This window comes from Tachypleus tridentatus, chromosome 7 (assembly GCF_004210375.1).
Source record: "Tachypleus tridentatus isolate NWPU-2018 chromosome 7, ASM421037v1, whole genome shotgun sequence".
Taxonomy (NCBI): domain Eukaryota; kingdom Metazoa; phylum Arthropoda; class Merostomata; order Xiphosura; family Limulidae; genus Tachypleus; species Tachypleus tridentatus.
In genome coordinates, this window is record NC_134831.1 from 132,937,849 (window position 1) to 132,955,339 (window position 17,491).

General features: G+C 35.2%; 2 protein-coding genes across 3 annotated transcripts; both read left to right on the forward strand.

The window, feature by feature from the left end:
* Window positions 1-1,778: 1,778 nt before the first annotated feature.
* On the forward strand, window positions 1,779-5,053 carry LOC143256634 (heparan-sulfate 6-O-sulfotransferase 3-B-like). The gene is made up of 2 exons (XM_076514105.1): window positions 1,779-2,767; window positions 3,429-5,053. The coding sequence occupies exons 1-2, from the start codon at window positions 2,169-2,171 to the stop codon at window positions 4,015-4,017; spliced, it is 1,188 nt and encodes a 395-aa protein (XP_076370220.1). The 5' UTR covers window positions 1,779-2,168; the 3' UTR covers window positions 4,018-5,053.
* LOC143256633 (leukocyte elastase inhibitor-like) lies at window positions 3,792-17,424 on the forward strand. Of its 2 annotated transcripts, none has more exons than XM_076514104.1 (2): window positions 3,792-4,037; window positions 14,975-17,424. In XM_076514104.1, the coding sequence occupies exon 2, from the start codon at window positions 15,007-15,009 to the stop codon at window positions 16,270-16,272; it is 1,266 nt and encodes a 421-aa protein (XP_076370219.1). In that variant the 5' UTR covers window positions 3,792-4,037; window positions 14,975-15,006; the 3' UTR covers window positions 16,273-17,424. The 2 variants fall into 2 exon arrangements, with proteins under 2 accessions (XP_076370219.1, XP_076370218.1); XM_076514103.1 differs by lacking the exon at window positions 3,792-4,037 and adding an exon at window positions 8,008-9,662.
* Window positions 17,425-17,491: the final 67 nt, after the last annotated feature.

Sequence of the window (17,491 nt, forward strand, 5' to 3'; positions counted from 1 at the left end):
TATTGTTTGTAATTACGCACAAAGTTACACATTTGGTTATCTATGCTCTGCCCGATTTCTAGCGTTGCGAGTCCGCAGACATAACACTGTGCTGTGCTACTAGAGGACTGTTTGTTTGCGAAACCATGTAAGTGTAAAAGTCGTAGTTGAATAAAAAAACGCTTTGTTTTTTTATCATTAATTGGATTGAACTTTATATTATTTTTTCTGAACTCTTTAAAAGAACCAACTCAAAAGTAGAACCCACTATAACATCATGAAAATAAGATTAAACTACATATTAAGTGGGGCCCGGCATGGCCAGGTGGGTTAAGGCGTTCGACTCGTAATCTGAGGGTCGCGGTTTCGAATCACCGTCGCACCAAAAATGCTCGCCCTTTCAGCCGTGGGGGCCTTATAATGCAACGATCAATCCCACTATTCGTTGGTAAAAGAGTAGCCGACGAGTTGGCGGTGGGTGGTGATAACTAACTGCTTTTCCTTTGGTCTCACACTGCTAAATTAGGGACGGCTAGTCCAGATAGTCCTCGTGTAGCCTTGCACGAAATTAAAAAAACAAACAAACATACTAAATAGTTTGTTTCCCAGTGAGACCGCGGTAAGCCTACAGACGTACTACACTAAAATTTGGTGCTTGATTCCCCTTGGTAGTCATAGCGGATCGCCCATTGTGGCTTTGGTCTAAAATTTCTCAAAAACATTTATATTTAAATATGTAACAATAAATTAATGAATACACATAGACAGGTTTTAAAAATGCATATCGTTAAAGGTGTTTTTCTTATCTGATAAATAAAAATTGAAATATCAACATATCTAATAATAAGCAGGCATATTTCTACCGAATCGTCGTTTGTTATTTTAGCATTTTACAATATCAGTTGGCCCGGCATGGCCAGGTGATTAAGGCGCTCGACTCATAATCTGGGAGTCTCGGGTTCGAATCTCCGTCGCACCAAACATGTTTCCACTTTCAGCCGTGGGGGCGTTATAATGTGACGGTCAAACCCACTATTCGTTGGTAAAAGAGTAGCCCAAGAGTTGGTGGGTGGTGATGACTAGCTGTCTTCCCTCTAGTCTTACACTGCTAAATTAGGGACAGCTAACGCAAATAGCCCTTGCGTAGCTTTGCGCGAAATTCAGAAACAAACAAACAAACTCAGTTAATTGAATAGAACTTTAATTGTTAATTATTAAATCTGGACCCAGAAAAGAATTGAAGGACATTTGCTTTTGTATCATTCATATGTTAGTGATTAATAGCTGCATAATATGTTAGACTCTGAAATGTAAAGTCTCTAAAACCTCTTTCTACGTATAAGCAATACAATATATAAAACTGTTTAATATCTAAAACTTTTATTTTTTCCTTTAAATCGACACTTTCTTTCAGTGCGATTTACAAAGGAATCTAGTACATCTTGTGTTTTAGCTTTCGCAATTTTTACTTATACTTTACAATAACTGATCTCATACACAGTTTTAACAGGATTCTGGTACACGTTACACATAGCAGTTAAACTTAGTACATTCATTGGAATCTCATGCAAAATCAAATTACGAGATTTAACCCTTTAATTTCATAAATAAATGCTTTTAATTGATTAAATTCATACACTAATTCAGACTAGACACTGGTTAAAATTCCAAGTATCAAATACAAGATCTTAATTTAAAATGTCGGACATCTGCATCGAAATGTTATATTTCGTTGACTTTGAAACCAAAGCTTGTTTATTTCTCCAGACAACTTCCTGTAATTTCTGCGAACTTTGAGGAAATGTAGGGCGTGTGTGTATGCACTTCCTGTCTTGAAGTTGAACATAATATACATGTTTATGCTCTTTATATATCCAGAGAGATTCTACAAAAGTAGCAGATTGATAATTGCAATGGCCATTTCAAGTATTTTTAACTTAGGTTTGTTTTACCGCTATTTTTATTTCACGTCGTCTATGTATTAGATCGCGTTCCGTTACTACAGTGTTTGAATAACTGAGACAACATATATTTTTATTTTCTCTCGCTTGAAAATATTCTGTTGTGGAATTGAATGCATGTAAGATTTTTAAAATTTAGGCGCAATTTTTATGAAATCCTACAACTGTTATTTTAATTCTATCATCCGCTAAACCTAAATTTAATGATTACTTCAAAGTTGTCTGAGCATGAATTGGGCGAAGAAGAAGTGGCTTTTTATGTTCAAGTTTGTTCTAGTATTTTCTATGGTCACCACATTCGGTGGAATTATCTTCATTCTTTTTCTTTGCCAAGAACAAAAAAACATGTCAACTCTACGTGATTACGAAAGACAAAGTGATTTTCTGGCTACGATGAGAAAATATCGTTTATTAATAGAAGAAAGTATAAGAGATTCTGACTTGATACTGGCTTTGCAGAAACCGAACTATTATTTTTCAAATTTCTCTAGTGTTCCAGTGACGTCCACTGTCGCAAACTTTACACGCAAGACAGCTAAATTTGACATAAAAAAGTCTGACGTTATTGTATATCTTCACATTCAGAAAACATGCGGCTCAACATTTGGTTGGCATCTTGTACGGGACTTGGACTTAGAAAAGCCATGTCAATGTAGAGAAGAATACAAAATATGCAAATGTTATCGGCCAAATTCCTATACAAGGTTTTGGCTTTTAAGTCGAAATTCCCTCGGTTGGAAATGTGGGATACATGCTGATTGGACAGAGATGACCAGTTGTGTTGATCTAGCAATGAATCGGGCTGAAGGTAAAGTACGGAAGCGAAGGTAAATATATAGTTTCACGTTTAATATAGTACATATCTATATGTGACTGTTAAGCATTTAAATTATTTTGAACCAGTAATGGACGTTATTCACATGTTTCAGCGCAAGCTATTGGTATATTTAATGCAGACATAAGTTGTTTAGTTTGGTTGTTGTTGTTGTTTGTTTTTTTATTTCGCGCAAAGCTACTCAACGGATATCTGCGCTAGCCGTCCCTAATTTAGTAGTGTAAGACTAGAGGGAAGGCAGCTAATCATCACCACCCACCGTCAACTCTTTTACCAACGAATAGTGGGATTGACTATCACATTATAACGCCCCCACGGCTGAAATAGCGAGCATGTTTGGTGCGACGGGGATTCAAACCCGCGACCCTCAGATTAGGAGTCGAGTGCTTTAACTCACCTGGCCATGCCGGGCCCAGACATAAATATATATAAAGGTAATGAAAATTAATTGCATTTGCTGTAGTAATGTTAGCCCCACAAAAGTGTATATATAATAAAAGAAGTGGTTTGATAACATTTCCATCCAGTTCAAACATTAAAAGTAGAAAAAGGTGAAGACAAAAATTAAAGGAATAAAATTTGGTTAATGTTAGTCTATTGATTGTTAGTCTTTTCTTAGAGGCTTCTAATGTGAAAATGTTTATTGTTTTTAGGTACTTTTACGTTACTGTTTTGCGGGAGCCTGTAGCACGATTTATTAGTGAATATAAGCACGTGCAGAGAGGAGCCACGTGGAAAGATTCCCGCCATTGGTGTGGAGGAAGGACTGCAACAGAAGAAGAACTACCGTCTTGTTTTAGCGGGGAAAACTGGCTTAATGTAACTCTCGAAGAATTCATGAACTGTTCCTCAAACATGGCTATCAACAGACAGACTCGCATGTTAGCAGACTTGTCTCTAGTTGGCTGCTACAACAAATCTGCCATGTCTGAGAAAGAACGAGATATGATCATGCTTCAAAGTGCCAAAACGAACCTCGAAAGTATGAGTTATTTTGGTCTCTGTGAATACCAAAGATTTTCGCAATACCTTTTTGAAAGAACTTTTGACCTGTATTTTCTTATCTCTTTCGAACAATACAACATCACACGGGGTGAAAACTTTATCAGAGAAACCACGGAAGAAAATTTAGAAAAAATTCGAAAATTGAATTATTTAGATGTCGAATTATATGCATATGCCAAAAATTTGTTCATGAGCCGTTTTAAAAAACAAATGGATTTTGACAGAGAAGAGGACTGAAGCTAATTGACTCACAGAAGGTAGTAGTAAACAACGCTACTTTGACTACATATTAACCAATGGAGTTGTTATCTATTTTCATGGCGTTAGTTTTAAACAAGCGCAGATAGCTTTCGAGTAGCTTTGCGCGAAATTTAAAAACAAACAAACAAACAGTTTTAAATAATACTAAATAATTTATCTTGCAAACTTCAAACCCATTTAAAACTACGTTCTGTGACGTAGACATAAGATATTGTTGACTTCTACTGAGTCAAAGGAAGGTATAAATAATGCACTAAATATATATTTCGAGCCAGAGTATTATCTACGTCGTTGCTTTAAAATATATAGTAGGTTATAATCTTTTCTGTAATATTTTTTTCGAAAGCAAATTAAAAAAGTATTATTTGTTACTCAACTTGACTGGGCGGGAAATGACCTAGTGATTAACATACCAGGCTGTGATGACGCTGAACGCCCTCTGCCTTTTCAGTTAAGGGTATATTATAAAAGTTATAGTAAATTCTGTTAATTGGATTAAAACAGTTATGACTGGTGCTGTTGACTGGCTTCCTTCCCTGTGGCCAATAACACAAAATTTGGAAAGGATATACCTAAACAGTTACGACCAGAGGTAAATTTTTAAAATGGTACAAAATGCTAAAGTCTTGTTTCGAAATGGTTTTTCATACCCTAGCTCATAATACAGTAAACTGCAATCACAGAAAAGGTAATTCTTATTAGTTAATAAAAATATTATAATAAGTGATATTATTCAGAAGAGATAAAAAAAAAAGACACACACACATAAAACACCAGGAAAGGTTCTACAGCATTAATTATTACTGAGCTAAGCTTTACCATGAAAACTACTTTATTAAAATAAGGTAAAAATATCTCTTGAAGATGAGTGCATGCTACTTTTAAGTCTTGTGGTCTACATGTGATTGGGTGTTTATTGTAGTTCAGTTGCTGACATCAAGACAACTATTCTCGCAAAGGGTAACATGATAAGTGAAAGGATCGAATAAAATACAAAATATGCCTCTATCAATCAGTTTGTTGTTTTAATACGAAGTAGTATTCTATTTACACTGATGTTGTTATCAAGTCTGAGACAGTATAGTAACTGAAAATCATGAAGCCAAGAACAGAAAACATTCAACTAACTCATTAACTGTAGTTTAAAATCAGTTAATAATTTAAAACTCTGTAGCGTATATTACGTTTCTCTGTTGTTTCATTGGCACAACGTTACAAAATGAGGGTTACATGCGCTCTGTTTACTACGAGGAATCGAACCACAGATTTCCTCGTTGAAAATTTTCAAATTCATTGCTGTCTCACTCTGAAAATACGATAAACACATCAGTAGTATGAAGTTTGGAAAGAGCAAATTACCAAGGGACCAATTCAGTATTTCGTATTGGAAGAATACGCACAAGGAATGCGAAAGTGAGAATATGTGGTATGAGAAAGAAGTATTTGTTGTTTCATTAAAGTGCACACTAAATTCTTGATTAGTATATTTACACTGCTAAATTAGATACGACTAGCGCAGATAGCTCTTGTGTAGCTTTGAGCGAAATTCAAAAACAAACAAACAAACAAAAAGTCTCCATGAACTTGATTTTCTTGTTATGTTTTTCCAAACACCTAGCGACATCTGTGATGATATTATTTGTGCTACTTATAATGAACTAAATATTATTATTGAGAATTATTAATCAATTCTTAGTGTCTCTTTTGGAATATTCGAGTTGTTTGTCGGGAAATTTGTTCCTGCTTTCTTCGTGTCTTCACGTTACGTCAGATTTGACAGATCAAAACTACGCGCAGAAACTTGTAGTTATGATATATGCCGGCAGAGTTTTTTAACTAAACAATACACGGTAACCATATGTGGAAATATTTCTCAAATATCAACTCAACACTGTGAAAATCTAAGAATGGGAAGCATTATAGCTTTTTTCCACCGTAACTTTTGCATCGTGCTAAAGATCCCTGACCTAATTTTTGTTTAGCAGCTGCGGTACAAACGCTTAATTCGGCGTCTTTCTCGTGCATTTCAATTCCAAAAAGGTGAATTAAGTGGTACGTCTAGCAGGTAGACTTACATGTATAACCTGGATTAACATTCTTAGTATCGTCTGCAGAGTTCAAATAGAGCGTATAATTATGCCCCAGTTTTTATTTTACTTTTTCATTTTTGTCCCTACTTTATGTGATAAATGAAGAACTCGACCTCTTGATTTTAGACAAATACTGGAAATTCAAACGACGTCAGGAAGTACCGACAAAATACATCCATTCTAATGCAGCAGGAATAAAAGTGGACGTTACGTGATATTATTTTGAAATTTTACACGTATGGGAATCCGAAGTAATAAAAACGTACTGTCTTTTGGCATCTTTAAACACCTGGACCCGTCGTGACAACTTACTTATGAGGCTAATTATTTTACGAGAGGTTGTGCCTTTCGACAAATAAACATCGTCTACTGAATCACAAGATTATAAAGAGCTCTCTGTTTTTATATATTCCCACACAACCCTTTCACACCAACAGTTTACGTATACTTATAACACATTTTCTAAATTCTGGAATATATATTTTTATTTTATTATTTTGTGACTGTACGTTCTTGCTTAAATAATAAACAAGGGATATCTTGCCAAACTATTATATGATAGATAATCAATTTATTAATTTCAAAGAGGGTTATTATTTCAAAGTCATACGAATATACACTCACAACTCATAATATGCAATTGCTAAAATATTGACAGGATTCGCGAATTAGGAGTCAAGGAGGTAATGTTTTACTATCAGGGTAATTATCACCAATCCATCCAGTATTGAGATCACTTTCGAGTTTTTCTCATCAAGATGTTACTGAGGTCGTTTAAAAAAAGTTTATCATAAATATTCAAAAAATTCATACGCAATGTTTATTAAGCAAGTCATGTATTGTATATGTTACTTTGATTACAGAAGGACTGAACGTGACCAAACGTTAAGCCTACCTGGACTGTGAATCTTATGGTTCATGAGTCGCGGACTCTTGTCGCAAAAATGCCCTTTATATTTTGCGGCTGTGTGTGCTCCATAAGAGCAGCAGTCAAATCATACTATTCGATTAGAGTAGCCCAAGAGCTGGCGGTGGGTGATATTGAGTAGCTCCCTCTTTGTTTGTCATTTATATAAAAGTACCCCTGTGAGACTACAACACTAAACTTCGAGGCTCGACTTCTAGCGGTAGTAAGATCGCAGACAACCCAATGTGGAGCTTTGCACAAAAAATTATAAAAAAATATTTAAAAATAAGATATAATAAGATCGTTTGGATTGACAAAATATTTTACGTAGAGGAGCGAACAACGTTTCGTCCTTCTTCGATCATCGTCAGGTTCACAAAGAAATAAAGAGGTAACTGACCGGAAGCTAACGTAAAATATTTTTCAACCCAAACGAGCCGTTTTTACATATATATTTCTCTAGAAGTGGGTTTTCTCGACATCACTGAAAAATAAGATAACTCTTTTACAGCTTTACACGAAAATGTCGAAACAAATAACTTTACTGGAAGTTTGTATAAATTGTCCATTACATTCTAAGCCCCGTTTTCATGTTAATTACTGCTACTCCCTGAGAAAGCTGGGATGAATATTATAAAGCAATTCTGGTGTATAGAGGTTTAAAAGTATTAATTTATATGGTAGAACGTTAGCTATTATATCAGGTGATAACACAGTAAACGACAGACCAATATCTCAAAAAGTAATTCAGACTAGAATCTCTATTAATCAACGATCGTTTACCTTTCTTTGATTAATTTCTCAGGAAGAGTGTATATTTTCTGACTGCTCGATTTACGATAATAAGACGTAATTTACATATTTATAGATTCTACTTATATATAAATATTCCCAACGTACATTTATCACTGTCGCATTTAAGCTTTAAAATTCTATAATTAAGTTATTAGGCTATATAAATTTGTTTACTACAGTATGATAATATTTAAGACACAAATCAACTTCTCTAAATAAAAACCTAAGATATAAAGTGCAACTATATCATATTTTTTATTTTAAGTTTTCTGTGTGTGTATTTGTGTGATTATTATACTATTACTAAGACAAGGTTTCCCACATTGTTGTTATTAAACCCATTTTTGAAACTCTTTCATGCTGTGAGGATCCTCTGTAAACGCAGAAGTCCCCCTCTGGTACAACGGTAAGTCTACGGATTTACAACGGTAAAATCAGGGGTTCGATTCCCCTCGGTGAACTCAGCAGATAGCCTGATGTGGCTTTGCTATATGAAAACACACACAAACCTAAATGCAAAACGTGATAACAGCTTACTGTAAATAAACTAAACTATTCATTATCACAGCCCCCAGTAACACAGGGAATGTCTGTGGATTTACAATGCTAGAAACCCGTGTTTCGATATCTGTGGTTGGCAGAGCACAGACAACTTATTGTGTAGCTATGTGCTCAACTTCAAACAAACAAACTGTTATTGCAAAATCTTTTATAACCTCGCGACTCACCTTGAAATAGCTTTGTGAACCCCTTTCCAGGCAGACCCCTAGTTTAAGAAACGCTGCTGCAAGGCATAGTTGTAGGTAGTAAAAGTGAGATAAAATGACATATTTTCTTAAGTATTCTTACACTAAATTACATATACAAATTACCTTATCTTTAAATAACCGTCGAGAAAATACTGATAAAATGTTACCAATATCTTATATAAAACAAATAATCCTTAGCTTTCACTTATAATTCTACATCTTGGGACAGTTGGAAGGATTTTGTGTTTTATTTTTGGCATTTTTTATTTGTTGAATTTCGATCAAAGATATCCGAGAGCTACCTGCGCAAGCCGTGTCTAATTTAGCAGTGATAAACAAAAAAAGAAGGCTGCCAGTTAACACCACCCAGTGCCAACTCTTGGGTACTCTTTTTACCAATGAATAATGGAGTCAATAGTTATATTATAACGCAACTGCACACCGAATGTGCAGAGCGCGATTTTACGGTAACAGACTCGAATCACGGACCCACGGATCATAGTCCGAGTACGTTAAGTACTAGGCCGCGCCCGGTTCGAAATTTGAGATAGGTAATTTCAATATAACGGTTTACTCGTAAATCAAGTTCGTTGCCTAGAGTGAAACAATGTCACACCTTCAGGCTAATAAACTCATTTCTGCGTCCGTTTCATTTAATCAAGGTTTAACAGTTGACTTGCTACATCACACCTGTCGTATTGCGAGAGATTGAAAGTGAAGTCTGCACGGCGTAAGGCCAACATCCGTAGCAAACTTGTATTGTGACGTCAAGAAGTGGGCCTTCACAGATTGCCCGGATTCGACAGACGCGGCTCCACTACCAGGTGCTTCATTTGGCCACGTGCCATAATATACTGCAGTTCATTCATTAGTTGTGAATGTATATAAATATGACATCTTATCCCTGCATCAACGAAACTGTGTAGTCGTCAAAAATAGCTATAAATTTGCATTCCCCCCTTCCCCCATAGCTCTAAATATTAGAAAAAAGAAAGAATTATTTTCTTTTTCTACATTTCCACTGTCAAGACGTCTGCAACTCTAACAAGCTGTTCAGTAGGGTTCACGAGAAAATTGGCGGTAAGTGACTTTCGAACTATTCTCACGCACTTTTACATAAAACTTTATAAAATCACCGTAAAGTTTAAGTCCACGTCGTGGCATTTATCGTCAGCTCGGAATTTGCTTGGAGGAACGTAAATGAATGTCATACGTTAAGTTTTATGCATTTGGCTAAATTAAGTTAAAACGACACATTTGCGTAGAATGTATATGGTGCTCTGTGTTGAAAATTTTTTTAAATCTTAACGTACGACACATTATATAATGATTACTATGTAATGCAAAATTACTTTTACGAGTTATTTTGTATTTACGACATATATACATATATTTATATATTCATGGACACATGACATATTTTTTTATAGCGTACATGTTAGTTACCTGAGTTTAACAAAAAAAATTGTATTTATGAATACAAGAATGTTAAATAATCCGTTGAAGTAATTCTATTAAATTAAAACATAACGCTCAACCAAAGTTTGCGCTAATAGGCCTAGTAACTAGCTTCGTCCGGGTGAGTTTGCAGTCATTATAAAGAAACAGCTTATTTCTAATGTGTGTGTTTGCGTTTGTATGTCAACTTGAAGCAAAAACACATCGGGCTATCTGCTGTATCCACTGAAGGAAATCGAACCCCTGATTTTAGCGTTGTAAATTCTAAGACTTACCGCTGTCCCACCAGGGGACTATTTCTAATGTAACAAACTGCACACTAGCATAAGTACAATCGTTCAGCGCACATATACATGAATATTAATAACAAAGTGTATAATTCAAATAAACAATTTCCTTAATTCAAATTTTATTACTCTAAAGAAAGCGATGTTGTGTTTTTCAAACAATGTTCAGATATTCAGGCCTTGACGTGTTAACACTGTTTATAAAACTAATCACATGGCGTTCCAAATCTCATGTTTCTGTAGAAGTTTTATTATTTTTATTTCTTACAGGCTAGAAATAATTTCTGAGTGTTTTCTTACGTAACCTACACACTAACCACACATCTGCTATGTAAATTTTTGTCATGTTAATTGTTTGTCGTATCGTGTACAATGTCGTACGTTAACTTTACAAGATACTGAAATTTATAGTTTGTCATGAACAGGAAAGGAAAAACCTGGAAATTTGGTTTGGTTTGAATTTCGTGCAAAGCTACACGAGGGCTGTCTGCGCTAGCCTTTTCTAATTTAGTAGTGTAAGATTAGAGGGAAGGCAGCTAGTCATCACCACCCACCTCCAACTCATGGGGTACTCTTTTTACCAACCGTTACATTATAACGCCCACACGGCTGAAAGAGCGAGCATGTTTAGTGGGAAGGGGATTCGAACCCGCGATCCTTGGATTACGAGTCAAGTGTTTTAACCACCTGGCCCTACCGGACCAAACCTGAAAATATAGTTTACCAACATTAATATTTTTTGGATTTCATTCTATGAGATAAACATAAGTTTAATGAATTATTATTTTAAGACATTTTATCCTATGAAATTATCGTAGAAAAGAATGCGAGAACAAAAACGAAATGCATTAACTTTTCATAATTGTCAACCTATTTCTAAATAAATTTATCGAAAACGCAGATAAGTCAGTTTAAAAAATCAGTTACAAACCAAAGGAAAATTGTAAGATATTAAGAAGCAACCGTTATTTTAACTGTTATTTTTGGAATATTTGGCATAATTACTGTTTTATTTAACATTCAATATTTCTCTTTAATTGTGGTTTTCAAAAAAACAAAACAAAATCGAATCACCTTGTAACTTGGGATGTTTGTTGATGTCATTGTAATATGCTTACTATACTTTATTTCCATACTATTTTGTTGAAATTTGATGAATTTTAGGCTAAGTATTGTTAATATTTAAATCCCTTTGAATATTATTAGACACCGAACTCTGATTTTGTCCTGAGAAATTCACACCATATATTTATTTCATTTCACCCACCCTTTATAAAAAAAATCCAAACTAAAAAATAATAACATGTAAAAAACTTAGTTATTTTATATCATTTTTAGAGTTTTTATTCAAAATTAAAAGATGCGCTGAGAAGAATGGGCGCCATTTGTTATTTCATGTTTTTTATTCACCCGAAAGGAATTAACTGTATTTATTTTATGTCATCTTCTCGCAAATCTATTTGTTAGTTATTTTTTCAGCCTCCCGGTGGCACATCGGTATGTCTGCGGACTCACACTGCTAAAAATCGGGTTTCGATACCTGTGGTGGGCAGAGCACAGATATCCAACTATGTAGCTTTGTGCTTAATTACAAACAAACAAGTACTCATTTTTCATTGTTCTTTTAGAGACCTCACAGTTATTAAATACGTTCAAATACACAGGTTTTATATTGTAAATCATATGATATTTGAAATAAAGAGAGTCCTTGATACAAATACGGTTGAATATATTATTTGACACTCGGAGAAAATATCTGTTTGTCACAGGACACGATGACCTTGGCCAACATACTTTTACTTCAACAAACAAGCAGCGGGCAGCTGTCTGTCTTCTCACGAAGACTTTTACTAAGCCTAACACAGGTCAGAAGTTTCTTTGCAGGTGCTATAAAGCTAGACACTTCGATCATTTTCTTCCACAGCGGTGAGAGAACGAAGATTTCCGGCATTCTTCCCACCGCAGATGAAGCCAACGACCTTGCTGTGAAGGCCGCATTTTGAAGCGGTAGATAAGTGAGGTGATAATAGTTGGTAAAAACTTTCCTACTTTTCTTCTCCTTGTTTGGAGGACACACTGACCTCTTATGGTTTATATAATTGGCACGTTACGTCTGGAATACCATTCTATAGTTCTCTAGTCTCGGACCAACCTTATATTGGAAGTAATAAACAAGATCTGCTTGGCGATAAATATTTTAATATGTAACACGCACTACCTAAAATAATGGGACATAAGACAAATTAATTGCATTAATTAATGCTTTTAGATGGCGCTTATTGGACATTGAGACCATAGCGAAATTAAGTTTCTTATTTTTACGCTTTGGTAACAAATAAACAGCTTGCAGCAGAATGATAGAAAAAAGCAAGCTAGATATAATTCACAAGTTCAACTTGTTTGGAACAAACCTGCAAATTCAAAGATATAACATTAACGTTTAGCTACCGTCATGTACGTAACTTAGGCAACCAGTAACAGTACTGATCAAAGCATCTTGTACTCCTGATCCTGCAATGAAGAAATCCACGACAAATTTTATACACATAAAGACAGTCGAAAGATGTCGCAAGTTTTTCTGACAAATTTAGTTTTTATCTTGGTGGTTAGGCGGTAAGCTAGAGGTCGTATAGCTCTGATATACAAGCTACAATCTTCGTGGTGGACACAACAAAGATAGCCCACTGTGCAACTTTGAGGTTAAGAACAAACTAACAAATATACGGAATAAATCAATATTTTTAGAGAAGCTTATAAGTATACGTGTTTACAAAAGTTATTTAGGAACATGCACGTTTCGTAATGATTGATTGATTGATTATTTGGAATTAAGCACAAAGCTACATAATGGGCTGTCTGTGCTCTGACCACCATAGGTATTGAAATCCAGTTTCTAGCGGTGTGAGTCCGCAGATATGCCGCTGTGTCACTGGGTGCATCTCTTAATAAACCGTGTTAATAAGAGTGAGCTGTTTTTTACGAGACATGATTAAAGCAAAACACTGGTATATGTTTCCTTCAGAAAATTCATAATCACCAGTCGAAATTCTGTCCAGCGAGTAACAATTTATAGATTGGAAGCAAAATTTAGTCATTTTATGATCTAAATTAAATATAATATTAAAGGTCGATAAAATATATAACAGTTAATCAATTAACTTTATTTTCTTTGGAGGCTTTCTTAATGTCACGAAACGAAAAACAAATAAACATTAATTTGCAATTATGCTAAAGATATATTTTATACTCTACCGATAATTGGCGTTTTGTGATAACGAGTCGCGAGCTATTAATTCTAAAATTCACAGCTCAGGAAGTTAACCATGCGTGATCTTTATTAATGGAAGTTTAAGCAACATAGTAAAGAAAGGAAGAACGCACGAAAATCTGGTAAAAAAATTCGTGAAAACTACGAGAATATCCTGAGTCTGCGATTTATGGTTATTCATATATTATTTTATAAAAAAGCCGGTGAAAATTACCACGATTATGATCTACGTTTATTATAAATGTTTAGCCTAGGGAAACAGTAATAATAATTTTTGTAGTTGATAGGCAGCTGGTAAAGATTATTACTATACAAATTGGATGAAAACCGTTTCATAACAAGAAACTTTCTGTTGTATAAATATTTGTTGCTTTTCTCGAGGGACCAGGTGATTAGGGCGTTTGACTCGTAATCTGAGGGTCGCGGGTTCGAATCTCCGTCACACCAAACATGCTCGCCCTTTCAGTTGTGGGGGTGTTATAATGTGACGGTCAATGTCACTATTCGTTGATAAAAGAATAGTCCAAGAGTTGGCGGTGGGTGATGACTAGCTGTCTTCCTTCTAGTCTTACACTGCTAAATTAGGGACAGTTAGCGCAGATAGCTCTCGTGTAGCTTTGCGCGAAATTAAAAAACAAAAACATTTCTCGCTAGGGCTGTGGAACTCTCCCTTTATAGATCACTAACAAATTTTAGAGCATAACGAGTGTGACGGATTATGCATCCGAGGGTTTATGGTTTACATTACGTTGCCACGAAATTCCTCTACTCAATTTGGGCTCATGGGGTTGCTGGGTCAGCTAGTCCTACTATTCTATTAGACAATTCTAAGAGTTGGCTGTGGATGCTATTGGCTGACAGTCGTTTTTCTAGACTTGGTGTGAATATCTGAACAGACAATAAAAGAATTTAAAGGGTCCTGCGCACAACTTATGGTATTCAAAATACGTGACACCTGTCGACTGAAAAGTGTGATTTCATGACGACGATGTCTCCTTCTACTTCTACAAATGATATGAAATTAAGAAATAATTCATTTAAAAAGTATTAATTGTCTTGTGAGAATTTATACAGCACAATATGACTTTACGTGATTCAAATTTCGAGGGTTTCTGTGTGTTTCCTTATAACAAAGCCATCTGCTGAGTTCACCAAGAGGAATCAAACTCCTGATTTTAGCGTTGCAAATCAGTAGACTTACTGCTGTACCAGCGGGGGACAAACTTAGAGGGAAAGAAGTAAATAGTATATATATATATATATAAGTTTATAGAAATATTTTTAGCAAGTAATATATCTTTCAAAATTTTTTGAAAAGTAGTATAATATTAAAAATCTTTCCGAAATACAAAATAATTTGTTTTGCCTTTTTTTTGCAGGTTCTATTTGTCCTCCTACGTATCTAATAACAATGGCAAGTATTTCCTTTGTGACCACATTGTTCTTAATATGTACCTTTCTCGGTCTAACTACGTCACAGTGCATTTCTTACAATGATACTGATGAAACCCAAGAAGATATTGACGTAGCCGTTCGTGCTTATGTAAACGGTTCATTGAACTTTGCTCTGGAAATGTTCCGTATTCTTCAGGCAGAACCTAGCGACAATACTACGCGCGGCTTGTTTTTTGGACCTTTCAGCGTTTGGTCGGCTCTGGCCATCACCTTTACTGGTAGTAAGGGACACACAGAGAATGAACTAAGCTGTCTTTTGGGAACTGGAGGCGTCGCTAAGGGCTTCAACGCCATTGCTTATAAGTCCACACAACACTGGTACGAAGAACGCAGGAAGGGGAACGACTCTTTCCAATTGGCGAATCAACTTTATTTCCATCTTGATATCCCACTTCGAGAATGTTTATTGGATTATTTTAAAGAAGATGTTAGCCAACTAGACTTCCGTCGCTATCCCGAACAAGCGCGATTGGCCATCAACAAATGGGTTGAAGAGCAAACCGATAACAAAATCACAGGATTTCTTCCGCCTTCTACCATTAATTCGATGACCAATTTTGTTATAGTTAATGCTGTACATTTTAAAGGCACTTGGATGCAACAATTTGAAACTCACAAGACACGTCCCGGTATTTTTACCAGCGGTGTTGGAATAGAACAAGAGGCTCAGATGATGAATATGCGAGGGATATTTCTGTACGGAGTGAACGAAGACTTGAAGTGTCAAATCCTCGAGCTTCCATTTTCTGGAAGTGACTTCAGTATGGTGATACTGCTTCCAGAGAACCGTTATTTTGGTGTTGACATACTCTCTCGTCTCATAACTCCAGATCTAGTTTCCGATATTTTCTTCTCTGTCTATCCAACAGACGTGTGGGTTTCCCTTCCAAAGTTCCGAACCGAAAGCAACTTTGATCTTACGTTCGTCTTACAAAAGATGGGTCTCCGAGACATATTTGATCCACGATATGCCAACCTATCTGGTTTCACCGAGCACCAAGTGGTGATTAATATGGATGGTGTTTACCACAAAGCTTTCATAGAAGTGAACGAAGAAGGTGCAGAGGCAGCAGCGGCTACAGGAATATTAGCAGCTCGCTCAGCAAGGCCAGTAGGACCAGTCCAGTTCATTGCTGATCATCCGTTTTTCTATTACATCCGTGACAATTTATCCAACATTGTCCTTTTTATGGGCACAGTGGTGCGTCCAATATACGACTAATGAGTCTACACCAATTTAGACTATCTGCCTCAAATTAAAATCACAGAAAGTGCAATGGTAGAAGGCAAGTTAAAATAAGATTTAAGCGCCAGTGTGTACGGGGCAGAAGATGTAAAGATTTTACAACATCAGATGTCCTGGAGTTTTACTTAATTATGATAAACGGTAAGCTAAGCACTGCCAAAACACTAGATGAAGTGTTGCCGATATTTAAAACTTTGAAGTTAAGGAAGATTAACCTCGCAACTTTGAAGATAGAAACTAAGCAACAACTTTGTGTATGTTTTGAATCTCGCAATCAAACTATAGAACAAAAGTAAAATAATCTTAACGTCTATAACTAACATGACTTTCCTTATACACATATACCAATATACACTATTCTGATGATGGAATAATGAAAAGCAGACGATCAAATTCTGAATTTGCTCTCAAAGACTATACATTATACAAATGCTTACAAATTTTATATTCCAACACTTAACATTATAACAACACTGAGAAGCTTACTTTTCAAACTCTTTACGATATAACGATACTTAGGTTTTGGGTTTGCTTTTTAAAACTCTTTAAAAAACATAACAATACTTGGAAGTTCTGTTTTTGTTTGAAAAGTACAAGTTAATAATAATTAAAAGTTTTGATTTTTTTCTTGTTGAATTTTTTTTTGCAATATAAGTGGCAGGACGAGTGGTTTGAATCATAATTTAACTTGAAACTCGTTCGAAAATTTAATTTTTTTTCGTTTAATTTTGGAAAGGTCAGTAATTCCGGGTGTTCCTCTTCTTCATTTTATAAAAATATCCATAATTTTAAACATGAATGTCATATCATGTCTCTCAAGACTATAAAGTTTGCAAAGTTCTTCCGGCTTCCCAAGAAGTTTCTTCTTAAATGTTCTGTTAATTTTAAACCATCTTTGATTTCCAACTTTAACGCTATGGCAACATTTTCACTTGTCCGCAGCGTCCACTACATCGGTATTTGACACTGAATTCGAATTAACAATATCTTAAAAGTGAGGAAACTTACTTACACGATTAGTTGAAACAATATACACCAGGTGCTGAAAGCAATTTATTTTATGTAGATATTATTATGATAAATTCCTGTAACTGGTTTCAATTAATAAAATATTGGCAAATGTCTAAAGGAGTAATGCCGAACTCGTAATTAAGGTTTTGAATAAATGTTTTGTATGAATGAAAAGAATCATAGT